Raw genomic sequence first — 17,662 nt, forward strand, 5'->3', positions numbered from 1 at the left:
GTTTCTTTGTGAAGGAATCTTCGGTGCGCCCCCTCTTCAAGGAGCGTCAGGGAGTGGGGGGAAATTCGATTCGATAAGTAATAATAATATTCGGTAGGGATGGCCGCCACCCACCACGGAGCCCAACCAGGGGACGACACAGGACGGGAAGTATCCAGTTCTACGCACACCAGCGGTACATCCCCACTATAACCAAATACCTATATCCGAGGCTGGGCATAATGCACAAGGTTAACCCTTGCCGCCAGGAAATACGGAAGTAATAAGAAGTGAAGAGAAGACAGGAAAGATAGAAAAGTGGGAGAGAAAGACGAAGAATGGAGAGGAGGACAGGAAAAGGCGACTGCCGATTTCCTCCAGGTGGGTCAGTCTGGAGGTGCCGTCTATGTGAAGCCGAGGCCGAAGAGGTGTGTTGCCTCCGCCGGGGGGCCTTAAACGTCCAAACACCCAGCATTGGCTCAACCCCCAGGATCCCCTTTTCCCCAGACACGGCTAAGCCGCGCATGGCTACACGCGGGAGGGTCCGACCCTCGTGTGCTCGGGTACGTGGTGTCGCAACACACTAAACGCCTGCTGACGCAGACGCCCCTGCGGGGGCCCTTAACAACGACAAGACCTTCTGCGTCCTCTTTTCTTTCGGAAAGGGGGCATGGAGAAGAGCCACCCGACCATCCGGCTGAAGAGCAGTGCGAGGGGGCTCCCGTTTCGTTCGTCTGTCACACTCCTGGGCGTGGAGGTTGACAGGCGCCTGTCTTTCTGCGAGCACGCGGAGCACCTGCAGCGGAAGGAAGAGAGGCTTGCCATCAAGTCTCTGACGTTCATGAGAATGCAAACGACCGTAGACTTCACCATGCGGCGCCGCCTGTACCGTCAGGTATTCCTGCCGGCGGTGGCATACGCGTCCCCCAGTTCACGTCAAGGTCCGCGGGCGCGGCGGTGGTGGTCTCGAAGCCGCGGGGATCGATTGTCGCCGTCACCTGACTGTAGGCTCAAGGCCCGCATGATCACGGTACAACGCACCATGCTGCTGGCGATCACCGGCGCGTATCGTACGACACGGACTGCCGCACTGCAGGTGCTCGCAAACCAGCCGCCCATCGGGCTGGAGCTCGATAGGCTCAATGCGGAGTTCGAACTGTTCCGCATGCGACGAACGGTCACGTTCGGCGCGCACACCTTCGCGTCGGACGATACGTTGTATCCGCATGATTCCTGGGGCGCCCACCCATCGGAGGCACGAGGGTTCCCCTTCGAGCGGCTCGACGTGTCAGCGGCTAGGGCGTGGTCGTCCGAACCAGGCACGCATGTGTACACGGACGGCTCCCACACGTCAAGGTCCGCGGGCGCGGCGGTGGTGGTCTTGAAGCCGCGGGGATCGATTGTCGCCGTGCGGAAATATCGCCTCACGGTCGCCTCCAGCGCGTACTGCGCCGAGGTGGTTGCGTTGACGGAGGCACTGAATTACCTAGAAACACACGCCTGGGTGCCTCCGGCGCATATATACGCGGACAACCTGTCGCTGCTCGCCGCGATGTGCCACGTAACAATCAGGGACACGCGAATCGCGAGCATGAAGAGCGCGCTATACCGTCTACAAAGGCACGTACCCAGGGGAGGGGGGGGTATACCGTCTGCAGGCACGTACCCAGGGGGGGGCCCGCCCCCCTCCCCCGCAAACAAGTGGCATACCCCCCCCCCTCCCCACCCACGCCACCACTCTTCACACATTCCTAAGCGCCGCCAGATCAATGTTGAGACTTGGCAGCTATTAATCGGTCAGCATTATGCTGCCTTTTTCACTCCTTTTAGATGGCGGTAGTTATCAGCATCTCTTGTAATGTGAAGGACAGTTTTCTCATAGATTCCGCACCCGTGCGATTAACTCGAGATGCGTTCAGTTGTCACCATCTATTCAACCATCACGCGCATATCTGTTGCTTATGTTAGTTCAACCTTCTTTGTTTAGGCTGATCCTGGGACCAGGAAAGGGATGCAGCTGTTACTGAGCTGGTCTGTACTCTCGTGGAACGAGTTCCGGCCGGAGAAAACGCCAACTGCGCTTAACTTTTCCCTTTGTTTCATTATTTCCTTGAATTACGGCTCGCCGCTAGGCTGGCAGATGCCCGCAACCATATACACGTGATATGGGTTAGATAAGGTGGGAAATAAAATAATGTGAAAGTGCGTCCATCATGAAATCCTGCAATAACCCTTAAACCCATAAGCAAGATGACTGTCGCCCGTTACCTCGTCTGTTTTTCCCTAATCGTATAGCACTTTTCGTGCAAAATTGGCAACTCGAAACAAAAATCGCAAGGAGTTGAGAAATTAAGTGATCTACTAAGGGAGAGAGCCAAGGCAACAACCAAAGTGCAAGGAAAGTCGAATAATAAAAAAAAAGTTAACCGTTTATGAGAATATTTATGGATCAACTTTTTTTTACTTAAAAACGAAGTAGAGAAAACGCTGCCGGAAGTGGAGAACATTTACTTGCTTTGAATGACGCTTCTACAGTTATCGGTCGAACCGCCTCACATAGCCAATTCTCTGCTGTGCTTATGTGGGTGTTTGTTTATCTAACCTTTCGCGGTGAGTGCAGTACATCTAGAATCGCAGAGTCCTGCGCTCTATGCGGTTGTGTGGGACTGGCGGCCGCACAGCGTTACGCAATTCGCGGAACTGTCAAAACTGATCAACAAGGCGAAAATAACTGATGTTCGAAACTATAACATGAGAAATACTGAAGAAGCTGTAAAAAATGAACGCAGCCTGAAATCAGTAAAAAAGAAACCTGGTAATACACGATGTATACACTAAAAGATAATATCATCAGCAATCTCGAAGATATAGTAAAAGCAGCGGAAAAATTCTAAGCTGACCTGTATACAGTAAAACCCCTCAATTTTCCAAAAGTAGCGCCATTCTTAGATCTTTCCGCCACCCCGCTCACCCAGGCGCTTCCTCCTCCACCCCTCCTATCGCCTCAGCCTCCTCCGCTCCCCCATTGGCCAATCTGTGTCACGTGAAAGGATGCCCCGCGCTTTTGTATATTTTTTTCTTCCGGCGCAGAGCAGGTGCCGCGCTTTTGTATATCTTTTCTTTCCAGCGCGCTGCGACCCCCATTCTTGGGCCTACGCGACGAAAGTACGGCAGGCGGTTTGAAGGAGCGCGGTAGTTTTATACAATGTGTTAGGGCCGAGTGCTTAATTGCGATGCCGTGCTGCTGCGTCTACGGTTGCCACAACAGACCCAGTGACGGCAAAAAGCTTTTTGCTTTACCATCCGCCGGGCGCAACGCAAAACGAAGAAAAGTGTGGATTCACAAGATCGGGCGGGCTGACTTCGAGCAAGTGGCAAAGAACGCGCGGCTTTGTGAAGTAAGTGCCACGGCTCCTTCAACCTCTTCTTTTGATGCCCGCGTCAAAACGGGCCCGTGTCCAGTGCACTGGGGGCGCGTTAAAGAACCCCAGCTGGAAAAAAATTAATCCGGAGCCCCCATTATGGCGTGCCTTATGAGATCGTGGTGTTGGGATGTAAAACCCAAGAATCAACTTTTTTTCTGTCTTGTGTGCCTTGACTGTTCCAGTTAACGCAACACTGCTTCCTTGTGAAAACTTACAACGCAAAAGAATACAGACGCACGTAGTATACAGAGATAAAATTAGCACTTCAACAAAAGTGTTGCTGGTGCCAATGAGGGGAGGGGGATAATTATTTTTTGAACCTCTTTCCAGTTGTCCCATCAAGTTCCTTCTTTTTTCTATCAAATTCTAACCATTTGCACTGTAATAAATAAATAACGATTTCATATGCTGGTACGTTGTTCAAATTATCTATACCGCCTATGTGTGAAAACGTTGCTCATGGCCACCACAACCTGTGCATGAGCTAAGTACATTTGTAAAAGGCGCGGAACAGAAACGACCCTGCTGCCAGGCATTGCTGACCGCAGACAGTCGGAATCTCTCACGCGCCGGCCGAACAAAAGCATCCTGCGGGTACGTAAATTAACCTACGAAACCACGTGCACATACTTTCGCGCTGTCAAAACCTGAAACTCTGGTAATTACTAGCGTGTCTGAGCACACCGCGTGCTTGTGTCGTGCTTCAGCAACACGAACTTTCAACGTGCGCGCGCTTTACACCTTAAGTACGCCTTGAATAATGGTGCTTTTCTCTATTTCTTCCGCAAATCCGACACGACATTCTTAAGGCCAGTTACCGACGGACAAAGCATGATCTAGATTGAAAAAACTGCTCCGCAGGACTCGAACGAACTTTTCCGCGGATTTCCACCCGTAGCGTGTTAGCCGTCGTCTGCTACGGCAGGCCCACCGCCGGCGGCGCCACCGTCGAGGCCGCGCCGAGCGGAGGAGGAGGGAAGTGAATGGCGCTACTTTGGGAGATTGAGGGGCTTTAGTATACAGTACTCAGAGGAGACACGATACCTCACTTAGAAACAGTAATGAACAGGATACAGAAACTCTCCTATACCTAGCGATGAGGTCAGAAGGGCCCTGCAAGGAATGAAACGATGAAGACCGGGAGGAGAAGGTGGAATAACAGTCGACTTAATCAAAGATGGAGGAGACATAATGCTTGGAAAACTGGCGGTTCTTTATGCGAAGTGTCTATCGAGTGCAAGGGTCCCAGAAAACTGGAAGAATGCAGACATTATACTAATCCACAAAAAAGGAGACGTTAAAGAATTGAAAAATTATAGGACCATTAGCTTGCTCCCAGTATTATATAAAATATTTACCAAAATAATCACTAATAGAATAAGGGCAACACTGGATTTTGTCAACCAAGGGAACAGGCTGGCTTCAGGAAGAGACACCTTACAATGGATCACATCCATGTCATAACTCAGGTTATCGCGAAATGCGCAGAGTACAATAAGCCTCTCTACGTGGCTTATATAGATTACGAAAAGGCATTTGATTCAGTAGAGATACCAGCAGTCATAGAGGCACTACGTAATGAAGGAGTACAGAGTACGTAAATAGCTTGGAAAATATTGCTACACGTGTGTGGTATTTGTTTGTTTGAACGAGGCGCGTGGACGCCATCACTCCAGAAAAGAGGAAGAACGAGCTGGGCTCGCGCTGTTAATCAAACCGGTCAGCGCTGCAACAGTTGTTGTAAATATAATCTGTAAATAATTTCTCTTCTTACTGACTCATCCTTCGCGTAAGAATATCTACAGAGGTTCTACAGCTACCTTAATTCTGCTGAAGAAAAGCAGGGAGATACCTATAGAGAAAGGGGTCAGACAGGGAGACACAATTTCTCAAATGCTATTCACTGCGTGCTTGGAAGAAGTATTCAAGCTATAAACTGGGAAGGCTTAGGAGTAAAGATCTACGGCAAATATCTCAGCAACCTTCGGTTTGCCGATGACATTGTTCTATTCAACAACAATGCAGACGAGTTAAAACAAATGATTGGAGACCTTAACTGAGAAAGTGTAAGAGTGGGGTTGAATATCAATATGCAGAATGCAAAGATAATGATAAATAGTCGGGCAAAGGAACAAGACATCAGGATCTCCAGTCGGCCACTAGACAAGGAGTTCGTTTACCTAGGACAATTAATCACAGGGAACCCTGATCATGAGAATGAAATTCACAGAAAAATAAAGATAGGTTGGATCGCTTACGGCAGACATTGCCACCTCCCAACTGGAAGCTTACCATTATTATTGAAAAGTAAGGATTGCACTCAGTGCATTTTGCCAGTGCTGACATATGGGGCAGAGACTTCAGAGCAAGTTAAGGACCGCGCAAAGAGCGATCGAACGAAGATTGCTAGGCATAACGTTAAGAGAGAGAAAGAGGGCGGTTTGGATCAGAGAGCGAACGGGTATAGACGATATTCTAATTGACATCAAGAGGAAAAAATGTAGCTGGGCAGGTCATGTAATGCGCCGGTTAGATAACCGTTGGACCATTAGGGTTACATAATGGGTACTAAGAGAAGGGAAGCACAGTAGAAGACGGCAGAAAACTATATATGGTGCGATGAAATTAGGAAATTCGCGGGTGCTATAGTTGGAATTGGTTGGCGACAGGACAGGGGTAATTGGAGATCTATGAATCAATGAATGAATGTTTATTTCATCTTGAATACACTTTCAAGAAAGGTGCAGGAGCAAAAGGCGCACAGCGCCTGACAGGGGCCCCTGTACCCCCAATATAAGTTTTTATTATGCATTATTTAGTGGTAATTCACTGGCAGTGAGCGGACACACACAACGTTACATATTGTAACACATTATGCACACAAACTGAGAACAGTAATAACATAAATTTTTGGGTTACAGTTTGTTTACTAATATAGATAATATAGATAATAATATATAGTTCACAGTCAATAACGTAAAGGGTTTACAGGTAAATTACCATAGTACACTAAAGTGCAGCATATAACCATGAACATGTACGTATCCACGTAAAACAGAAAAACAGGAAAGAACAGCAAAAAAAGCGGGTTATAATATATTTATGTAGCAATAATCACTCTCTCAAACACTGTGTACTAACAGTGTTTACACATGGCTTTTGAAGGCGTTTCTTGTCATACTGAAATCAATGGTATCTTCTAGCTTATTTAGGATTGTTAGTACTTGGTACCTGGTTGTTTGTTTACCATACTTGGTCCTTGTGTTTAGGGTCCGTGTTTTCTTTTTAGTCTCATATCGTAAGGAGCTTCATTATTGTTTTCGTGTATATAGAGTGCATTTTTATATATATATGCAGTAGTTTAAAATCGTAAACGTCGTTAGCTTTAAGCATTCGGTATTTAAAGAATAATGGTAATGTGCTTAGTTCATGACATGGTCCCTGATAGTTTTCGTAAATGCGCAATATTTTCTTTTGTAGAATAATGAGCCTGTTGTAGTTAGCTTTTGTTGTGGTACCCCATACCAATATGCCGTACGATAATCTGGAGTAGAACAGTGAAGTATATAGATTTTGTTTCAGCCAAATAGGTATTAAGTGTGCAATTTTATACAGGCAACCAACAGATTGGGAGAGTTCGGTAGCTAAATTAGCAATGTGAACATTCCATGAAAGGTGCTCTTGGAACCAAACACCAAGAAACTTTTGCTCTTTAACCCTGGTTATCTGTTGCCCTTCAAAAGTTAAAACTATTTCTCTACTTAGTGGTTTGTTAAGTGCACGAAATATTATGTACTTTGTTTTTGTTGTGTTAAGCTGCAGCCTATTTTGCCGGAGCCAAGCCGCGAGGGATGCAAGGTAAGTGTTGGCCCTTCTTTCTAAATCTGTTAAATCTGTGGAATTAAAAAAGATATTAGTATCATCGGCATACATAATAAGTTCAGGAGAGTTGGGTATAGTTACAATGTCATTAATGTAAACAGGAAATAAAAACGGTCCTAATATTGACCCCTGTGGAACGCCTTGTGTTAACTTTAGGTGTGATGATGAGGCGTCTTTTATTTGCACGATCTGATAGCGGTCACTTATGTAGTTTTTAACGAGCTCTAATACAACTCCCCGCACACCATATCTAGATAGTTTGTGCAGTAGGATATCGTATTTTATTGAATCAAATGCTTTCTTTAAGTCGAGAAATAAACCAAGTGTTAACTTTTTACTGTCAATGTTAGTAAGTAAGCTATCTTTAATATAGCACAATGCTTCTTCGGTTGATCTATTTTTTTGAAATCCATATTGTCACGTGGTAGTGACGGTGAAGAAAGAACACAGTAGCAGTACTGTGAAAGACAAAACTAGCTTTTATTGGGCGAACCTGTGCCCACAAAACAGGATACACTTAAAGCACAACGATAGCGGCGAACACAGTCGGCGATCGTCGAAAATCTGATCAGCGGGTCAAGTGCGTCGGCTTTTATAGAGCAGTCGTCGAATGTTCCAGATTAATCGTTCGGACCCGTGTGCCTTCCACAAAGTTCTACACCATTCGCGTTACGCGATGAAATCAGATAACACAAGGTTCGGCGACAACAGACAGCCAGGTAGAAGCATCGATAACTTTCCAGAAACATCGGATACATTCAGGCGCGTCCCTCGCTGTGCGATTACAGTTGTTAAGCGGCGAAACGTGGTCGCCCGATAAAGATAAGTACACGTGTCAATACCCCCCTCTTAAAAAGCATCGACCCGATGCTACATACAAGCGAAATAAAAACACCCGTAGCAAAGAAAACAACAACAAAAAATAAGGAATTTCGTCAGCGTCCGTAAAAGGGTTTAAGGCGCACCACGTGGACCACTTCAGATCGTGCGCGGCGCCGCTGTGAATGCGAAATGCCGTCTGGCACGACCTCATAGTCCAGAGCGCCAATACGTCGGATGACCTTGTAGGGTCCGAAATAGCGTCGGAGTAGTTTCTCACTGAGTCCTCGTCGGCGTATCGGTGTCCGAACCCAAACACGGTCGCCGGGCTGGTACTCAACAAAGCGTCGTCGGAGGTTGTAGTGTCGGCTGTCGGTCCTCTGTTGGTTCTTGATCCGTAGGCGGGCGAGCTGTCGGGCTTCTTCGGCGCGCTGGAGATAGCTAGCGACGTCAACATTCCCTTCGTCAGTGACGTGGGGCAGCATGGTGTCGAGCGTCGTCGTCGGGTTCCTGCCGTAAAGCAGCTTAAACGGCGTGATCTGTGTTGTTTCTGGCACCGCCGTGTTGTAAGCAAATGTTACGTACGGCAGGACGGCATCCCAGGTCTTGTGTTCGACGTCGACGTACATCGCTAGCATGTCGGCGAGGGTCTTATTCAGCCGCTCCGTAAGGCCATTCGTCTGCGCGTGGTAGGCCGTGGTCCTCCTGTGCCTTGTCTGACTGTATTTCAGAATGGCTTGGGTGAGCTCCGCTGTAAAGGCCGTTCCTCTGTCGGTGATGAGGACTTCTGGGGCGCCATGTCGAAGCAGGATGTTTTCGACAAAAAATTTCGCCACTTCGGCTGCGCTACCTTTCGGCAGTGCTTTAGTTTCAGCGAAGCGGGTGAGGTAGTCTGTCGCCACGACGATCCACTTATTTCCGGTTGTTGACGTTGGAAAGGGTCCCAGCAAGTCCATCCCGATCTGCTGGAATGGTCGGCAAGGAGGCTCGATTGGCTGTAGTAATCCGGCTGGCCTTGTCGGCGGTGTCTTACGTCGCTGACAGTCTCGGCATGTTCTGACATAATGGGCGACGTCGGCGGTCAGGCGCGGCCAATAATACTTTTGTTGTATCCTCGAGAGTGCCCGGGAAAAACCGAGGTGTCCAGCGGTCGGATCGTCATGTAGGGCGTGCAATACTTCTGGACGAAGTCCTGACGGGACAACAAGAAGGTAGTTGGCGCGGACTGGTGAAAAGTTCTTCTTCACGAGGAGATTGTTTTGAAGCGTGAAGGAAGATAGTCCGCGCTTAAATGCCCTGGGGACAACGTCGGTGTGCCCTTCCAAATATTTCACCACGCCTTTTAGCTCCGGGTCTGCCCGTTGCTGCTCTGCGAAGTCTTCTGCGCTTATCATGACAAGGAAGGCGTCGTCATCTTCGTCATCTTGCGGCGGCGGGTCAATGGGGGCACGTGATAGGCAATCGGCATCGGAGTGGTTTCGTCCGGACTTGTAGGTTACAGTGATGTCGTATTCTTGTAGTCTGAGGCTCCACCGCGCCAGTCGTCCTGAAGGATCCTTTATACTCGCTAGCCAACACAAAGCGTGATGGTCACTGACGACTTTGAATGGCCTGCCATAAAGATAAGGGCGAAATTTAGCTGTATCCCAAACGATGGCGAGGCATTCCTTTTCGGTCGTAGAATAGTTGCCTTCCGCTTTTGACAGCGACCGGCTAGCGTAAGATATCACCTGTTCGACTCCGTTTTTCCTCTGGACTAGAACGGCACCGAGGCCTAGGCTACTGGCGTCAGTATGGATTTCTGTATCGGCGTACTCGTCGAAGTGCGCAAGTACCGGCGGCGACTGCATGCGTCGTTTGAGTTCTTCAAATGCGTTGGCCTGCGGCATTTCCCACTTGAACTCAACATCACATTTAGTTAGACGTGTGAACGGCTCGGCGATGCGTGAAAAGTCCTTGACAAAGCGCCGGTAGTAGGCACACATGCCAAGGAATCTACGCACTGCCTTCTTGTCGGTGGGCTGCGGGAACTTTGCGATGGCAGCTGTTTTCTGCGGGTCGGGGCGTACTCCGGATTTACTGATGACGTGGCCTAGGAACAGAAGCTCGTCGTAAGCGAAGCGGCATTTTTCTGGCTTCAGAGTGAGCCCTGCTGACTTGATGGCCTCTAGTATTGTGGCAAGCCGCCTAAGGTGATCGTCGAAATTTCCGGCGAATACAACGACGTCATCCAAGTAAACGAGACAGGTCTGCCATTTCAATCCCGCTAAAACCGTGTCCATCACGCGCTGGAACGTTGCAGGCGCCGAGCACTGTCCAAATGGCATAACCTTGAACTCGTAGAGGCCGTCTGGGGTGATGAAGGCGGTCTTTTCGCGATCTCTTTCGTCGACTTCTATTGCCAATAGCCAGACTTGAGGTCCATCGAGGAGAAGTACTTAGCGTTGCAAAGCCGATCCAATGCGTCGTCTATCCGTGGAAGGGGGTATACGTCCTTCTTCGTTATCCTGTTCAGACGACGATAATCGACGCAGAAACGTAGGGTTCCGTCCTTTTTCTTCACCAGGACAACAGGGGATGCCCACGGTCTTTTCGACGGCTGGATGATGTCGTCGCGCAGCATTTCGTCGACTTGTTCTCTTATAGCTTCGCGTTCTCGCGGCGAAACTCGGTAAGGGCTTTGGCGGAGTGGTCGAGCGTACTCCTCGGTGATTATGCGATGCTTGGCGACTGGTGTTTGTCGAATCCTCGATGTCGTCGAAAAGCAGTCTTTGTATCGTCGGAGCAGACTTCTGAGCTACTGTTGCTTAATCACTGGGAGACTTGGATTAATGTCGTAGTCTGGTTCGGGAACCGTGGTCGTGGGGGTAGATGTGGCGGAATCCGAGAGGACAAACGCATTACTGGTTTCCACAATTTCCTCGATGTACGCGATCGTCGTGCCCTTGTTGATGTGCTTGAACTCCGGGCTGAAGTTTGTCAGCAACACTTCAGTTTTCCCTCCATGTAGTCGAGCGATCCCTCTTGCGACGCAAATTTCACGGTCTAGCAAGAGGCGTTGGTCGCCTTCGATGACACCTTCTACGTCAGCGGGTATTTCGGTGCCGACCGAAATAACAATGCTGGAGCGGGGCGGGATGCTCACTTGGTCTTCGAGCACACTCAAGGCGTGGTGACTACGAGGGCTCTCCGGCGGTATCGCTTTATCTTCCGACAGCGTTATTGACTTCGACTTCAGGTCGATGACTGCGCCGTGTTGGTTCAGAAAGTCCATACCGAGAATGACGTCTCGAGAACACTGTTGGAGGATAACGAAGGTGGCAGGGTAAGTCCGGTCATGAATGGTTATCCTTGCCGTGCAGATTCCAGTCGGCGTAATCAGATGTCCTCCAGCGGTGCGAATTTGAGGGCCTTCCCATGCAGTCTTAACCTTCTTCAACTGGGCGGCGATGTGTCCACTCATGACGGAGTAATCAGCACCGGTGTCCACTAAGGCGGTAACTGCGTGGCCGTCGAGAAGCACGTCGAGGTCGGTGGTTCTTTGTCTGGCGTTGCAGTTAGGTCTTGGCGTCGGATCACGGCTGCGTCGTGTTGAACTGAAACTGGAACGTCGCGTCGTCAAGTCGTCTTTCGTCGGTGTAGTCTTGGCTTGCTGACTTCGTCGGGACGGCGGCGTGTCGTCATTAGGTCGTCGAGATGGTTTCTTCATCGACTTCGTCGGCGGCGGAGGATCTTAGTCAGTTCGACGAACAGCAACCGCACCTCCATCGGTTGCTGCTTTTAGTTTTCCGGATATGGGCTCGCAGAGCGGCCCCGAGCTGGACCAGTGTACGGTCGGCGCTGCGGTGACAGGTAGCGGCCTGGTGATGGTGAACGGGATGGTCGTCGAGAGTTCCGCTGAGTGGCGGCTAGGTAATCGGCGATTTCACGTGGGCGCTCGCCAAGCTGTGGACGCGGCGCGTTGACGGCGAACCCTCTCAGTCCCAGGTCGCGGTATGGGCATCGGCGGTACACATGGCCGGCTTCTCCGCAGTGATAGCAGAGCGGGCGGTGGTCGGGGGCTCGCCAAATGTCCGTCTTCCTCGCGTAGGTGCGCTGGGCGACGTATTGGCGTGCTGGCTGCGGCGGCGGCGGCGGACGACGGAATTGCGGCGTTGCAGGACCCTGGCGCGGTCGCGCAGGGGGGCCTTGACGGCGGGCGACGGCGGCGGCGTAGGTCATTGCCTCCGGCTGCGGTGATTCTGGTTCCACCTCAGGAACTCCAAGGGATCGGTGCACCTCTTCTTTCACGATGTCGGCGATCGAGGCCACTTGAGGCTGCGACGAAGGCAAGACCTTGCGCAGTTCTTCGCGCACAATGGCCCTGATGGTCTCGCGCAGATCATCTGTGGCCAGTGATTGAATTCCTGCGTAGTGGGTAGAGCTCGTACGGCGGTTGAATTGCCGGTTCCGCATTTCGAGTGTCTTCTCAATGCTGGTTGCCTCGCGCAGGAACTCTTCTACGGTCTTCGGTGGGCTTCGTACCATTGCGCCTAAAAGTTCTTCCTTCACAGCACGCATGAGAAGGCGGACTTTCTTCTCTTCGGGCATACACTGTTAGCAAAAATGATCCGAGATGGGAGTAAATGACTTGTCCTCTAGCGCATTCCCTGATGGGAGGTAAATTTACACCGGGTAGGCGGAGTAAAAGATTTACTCCGCTGCTGAACGGAGGTTGTGAAGGTACTTATGGGAGTATATGTTTACTTCCATCGCGGAGCTTTTACAGGGAACTATGGGAGCATATGTTTGCCTCCATCGCGGAGCTCTTGCGGGGCACTATGGGAGTATATGTTTACCTCCATCGCGGAGCTTTTGCAGGGAATTATGGGAGCATATGTTTACCTTCATAGCGGAGCTTTTGCAGGGAACTATGGGAGCATATGTTTACCTCCATCGCGGAGCTTTTGCGGGGAACTATGGGAGCATATGTTTACCTCCATAGCGGAGCTTTTGCAGGGAACTATGGGAGCATATGTTTACCTCCATCGCGGAGCGTTTGCGGGGAACTATGGGAGCATATGTTTACCTTCATAGCGGAGCTTTTGCAGGGAACTATGGGAGCATATTTTTACCTCCATCGCGGAGCTCTTGCAGGAAGCTATGGGAGTATATGTTTACCTCCATCGCGGAGCTTTCGCAGGAAGCTATGGGAGTATATGTTTACCTCCATCGCGGAGCTTTTGCGGGGAACTATGGGAGCATATGTTTACCTCCATCGCGGAGCTTTTGCGGGGAACTATGGGAGCATATATTTACCTCCCTCACGGAGCTCTTGCGGGGCACTATGGGAGTATATGTTTACCTCCATCGCGGAGCTTTTGCAGGGAATTATGGGAGCATACCTTTACCTCCATCGCGGAGCTTCTGCAGGGAACTATGGGAGCATACGTTTACGTCCATCGAAGAGTTCTTGCAGGAAGCTATGGGAGTATATGTTTACCTTCATCAAGGAGCTTCTGCAGGGAACTATGGAAGTACTTTTTCACATTCACGAGGGCAGTTTTGTAGGGTACCATATTTACACTTATCGGGGATGTACTGCAGGAAGATATTTGAGTATTTGTTCATATGCATCAGCTAGTATGCTGATGTCAGAATTTTCAGTATTGATATTTCCACACTGGGAAATACACAATATATTGGTGTCCAAGATGGAAGATGCACACAAAAGTAAGCAACGTAGTGCTTTGTAGAAAATAAATTTATTGCATGAGCACACAGGCAAGGAAAATTGCACGACATGGGCACAAGCTCTCAACTAGTTTTTTATTCCTGTCATGTTTTTTTGCACAAACCACACAGAAATATAATGACATAGAAATACACAGAATAACACAGAAATATAATAAATAGAAAGCAACTCATCCAGTTGCAGGTTTAGCCAGGAACATATGAAATAAATAAAAAATATATCTAAACCTGCCACAAGTACCTAAACAACGTGCAATAGTCATTGAAAAAATAACATAGTTATAGCAGAGCATTCTGTGACACCTGAGTTCGCCCACCTAGTTTTGGTGGTACTGCAGAACGTAAAGGAGAGAGTAAAGAGGACATCATTGCTCGTTGAAATTCACATGAACAAGAGTTAAAGCATCAAAAACTGTGGAGGATTCCAGGCCACTTATTGCACTTCAAAACTAAATGACTAGGAAAACAAAAGTTAACGGTTCCATTTTTACGGTAAGCTGGCAGAGTGGACTAAACAAAGCAGAGCTCAGCTTCCCTTTTTTCCCCATACCACTGAAAGGCAAACATGGTGGCTAAGAAAGTCATCAAGGACTGTACCACAATTTCATTTAAGAGTGGGTGAAAATGCGTGCCCTTAAGGTGGGAGGCCACACTAAAAAGTCAATTTTTTTTAAAACATTTGATGTTTAGTTTTTTTTAAATACCCAAAACATTTAGCTAGACATTGCAAAAAACAGTATGTTCCTATCATGATTAGTTTGGGTGTTACAGCGAGTTTTCAAACCCTTAACCTCGTATTGCAAAACTGAAACCAAATTGCATTGTAAATTCTCAGTATATTTTAATATCAGCTGTATGTATTATTAAATTGTATTCTTATGCTTAGTTATGCGTTTACTATTCTTTTAAAATCTATAAAAACGGCCACAAGGGGGTCCTGACACTCGAAGAACATTTGTTGTTTACCTTGGTCAGGCGTCGCTTAGCTGTTTAAATTGCAAATTGCGTTTTTGCAATGCTCGCAGGTGCGAAGGCATAAAAAGTAGACCACTTAAACCACTTTTTGAGTAGCATGGCAAAGGTCAGATTGCAGAGAAGACGCAAATGTAAGTTTCCCGGGAACCAACACACGACGAAGCATCCGTCTCCTGACCTAGTGGACGCGGGCGTTTCAGCAAGTGCCAAGAAGCTTGGGAACATCAAGAAAAGCTACGAAGCTCTATGGCTACATTCTCCTCTCCAAGGAAACAGGATAGTTGACTTTAATATCCTTTCTTCAGTGCTAGCATGCCCTGAATGCAAGAATTCATCACTGAAGCTGGAAGGATGCTCTCATCAAGGGATTTGCTCTACCTGTGTGGTTGTGTGTGTGGCTTCAAGCATTCGTTCAATACATAGAAAAGAATGGTGCGTGCTAATGAGAACAATGTTCGACTGGTGTATGCAATGCGACAGGAAAAAGGTATGCAGGTGCGACAATGTTCTCTAAGTGATGACATGCCTCCCTCTACGCGCCATTCCGCCTATGACAAAACATCATCTCAACTGACTGCAGCAGCTGAAAAAGTAGCATCAAAGTCGATGACTGATGCTGCTGCAGAAGTTTCTCATGTCATAAGGAGTGATGAGTGCAGTGTTTCAGGTGGCGAAACGTGGCAGAAGCGTGGCTGTATGTCAGTGATTTCTGTTGACACAGGAACAGTTACTGATGTTGAGGCACTTTTTAGTATATGCATGGCTTGCAAAACCAAACGAAAGTTGAACCCAACAAGTGCTTCATGCAAGGGCTGGAGGCAAGTTACACTTCCTGCCAAGCAAACCATAAAGAAAGTGCAAATAGTATGGAGACGGTTGGTTTGCACAGACTATTTGCGAGATCACAAGCAACATGAAGCATGGTGAGGTGATTCAAAGAGCTATGCCACTGTAAAGGACATGTATGGAGAACACAGCGAGCAGAAACTTGAATGCATTGGGCATGTCCAGAAGCGTGCCGGCTGCTGCCTGAGGAAACTAAAAAAAACAGTGCGGGGACTTGGTGGTAAAGGAAAGTTGACTGATGCCCCTATTGACCTGCCTGCAAAACTACTATGGGATCGCTATAAGAGCTAACGTGGGAAACCTTTAAGACATGAAACAAGCCACCGTGGCCAGCCTCTTCCACTGCAGCTCCACAGATGCGCAACCAAGACATGGCCTATGTCCAGTAGGAACGAACAGCTGGTGCGGGTACAAAAAGGTAAAATCACTCATCCAAGGGAAGTACGTCCACAAAGGAGGACTTCTGAATGATGTGCCAAGCAGAGTAATAGCTATGTACACTGATCTGGGCTCAGTTGAATTTTTATCAAAATGTCTGCATGGCAAGACACAAAATGCAAGTGAATGCTTCAACGAACTTATATGGTAGCGGGTTCCCAAGGAGGTGTACGTCAGCTTGCCTACAATACTGTTTGCCTTGCGTGACGCTGTTGCACACTTTAATAATGGCAGCATAAGCACCCTGGACATACTGAGGCAGGCTGGCATTGAACCAGGGTACTACACAGGAGCTTGCAATGGCAGAGACCACCAGCGCATGCAGAAAGCTCTATGCAAATGAACTGAGACAAAACAGGCTAGGAACAAAAGACTACTGCATCTCACGAGGTCCCCAGCTATAAGCCTGGAGCATTTTAGGCCTTTATGTGTTGTTTCTCACATGTTTCACATGGTTTGAAATCTGTTTTTCTCAAAATAAGATTTTACTTCACCTCATGTTACGCAAACGGTGATAACTTTTTCTTAAATGAATATTTTTAAATTGAACTTTGCATGCTCATTCATCAAAGATGTGAAATGAACCATGATGAAAAACACTGATGCAACAGTTATGACTTTAGATCATTTTTTTAACTTTGTTTAGTTTTTGGTGGATTTCTTTTTTAGTTTATCACGTTTATCCTGGTTAATTCATTCAATAGGACATACATTTAGCTACACAAATGCCAAAGCTTCCCTCAATTCTTCATTTCAGTTATTACTTATTGCTCGCGAGACTCCCAATTTTAGCACTTTTCGTTACTATAACTACCTCCCTGAAAAAATTTGGACAAAACATTGTTATAATCCTGGCTGCTGAATTAAAAGTTTTTTGAGTGTGGCCTCCTATCAATTCTTTGCACAGACCAACTCTAGGCTGTAGTGTACACTTTACAGCCTGTGGATCAAACCCTTAGCTCCAAGCATACATCACACTTGAATTTCCTAAGAACAATGAAAGGAAAAGTAATGTCGGCAGAAAAGCAACAAAAGTGCCAAAATAATCACATGTAAGTTGTGACAGCCATCACCCAAGCTGCCTTGCTAATATTCCACCTGTAGAAGGCTGCTAGTGCAAAATGGGTTACAGAGCCTTAAAACCACCATCTGGCCAACTTCTGACGATTAAATAAGACAAAAAACAAGCATTGAAAACTGCATTATGAAAGACAATGCGGACTAGTTGAGATTAAAGCCCCTCCATCCACGCGCCCCCGCCGCTCTCTTAGGTACCACCAACCGCCTTTTCCCCTCACACCAAATCCGGTTCCGGCATTTCCGCTTCCGGCGTTTCCGGTTCCTGCATATCCGGTTTTAAGATTTCCGGTTCCGGCGTTTACGCTTCCCGGAGTTGCGCTGCGCGAATATCCACTGTGATTGCAGACGATGGTGAGACGCCCGTGCTTAGCAACCGGTGCTAATTTGAGTAGCTCGCTCTAGCCATTCCACCAAGCGTCATTCGTGTGCATCTGCGTGCTTGTTTGCGTATGCTGCGCCCGTACGCTTTGCCTGTCGTCCCCTTT

The 17,662-nt window shown here is 48.1% G+C and overlaps 1 protein-coding gene and 1 pseudogene across 1 annotated transcript; both read left to right on the forward strand.

Moving 5' to 3' along the window:
• Positions 1-649: 649 nt before the first annotated feature.
• Positions 650-14,884, forward strand: LOC139051834 (uncharacterized). The gene is made up of 2 exons (XM_070528851.1): positions 650-1,540; positions 14,864-14,884. The coding sequence occupies exons 1-2, from the start codon at positions 650-652 to the stop codon at positions 14,882-14,884; spliced, it is 912 nt and encodes a 303-aa protein (XP_070384952.1).
• A 26-nt stretch (positions 14,885-14,910) lies between these two features.
• On the forward strand, positions 14,911-16,557 carry LOC139051835 (uncharacterized; annotated as a pseudogene).
• The last annotated feature ends 1,105 nt before the right edge of the window (positions 16,558-17,662 follow it).

This window comes from Dermacentor albipictus, unplaced genomic scaffold (assembly GCF_038994185.2).
Source record: "Dermacentor albipictus isolate Rhodes 1998 colony unplaced genomic scaffold, USDA_Dalb.pri_finalv2 scaffold_15, whole genome shotgun sequence".
NCBI classification, from domain to species: domain Eukaryota; kingdom Metazoa; phylum Arthropoda; class Arachnida; order Ixodida; family Ixodidae; genus Dermacentor; species Dermacentor albipictus.

Excerpts from the sequence above, each read along its gene's own strand:
- LOC139051834 (XM_070528851.1), top strand. The coding sequence starts at position 650 with ATGGAGAAGAGCCACCCGACCATCCGGCTGAAGAGCAGTGCGAGGGGG. Across the intron at positions 1,541-14,863 it reads TGCTCGCCGCGATGTGCCAC|GTGCGAAGGCATAAAAAGTA; the intron begins GTAACAATCAGG and ends CAATGCTCGCAG.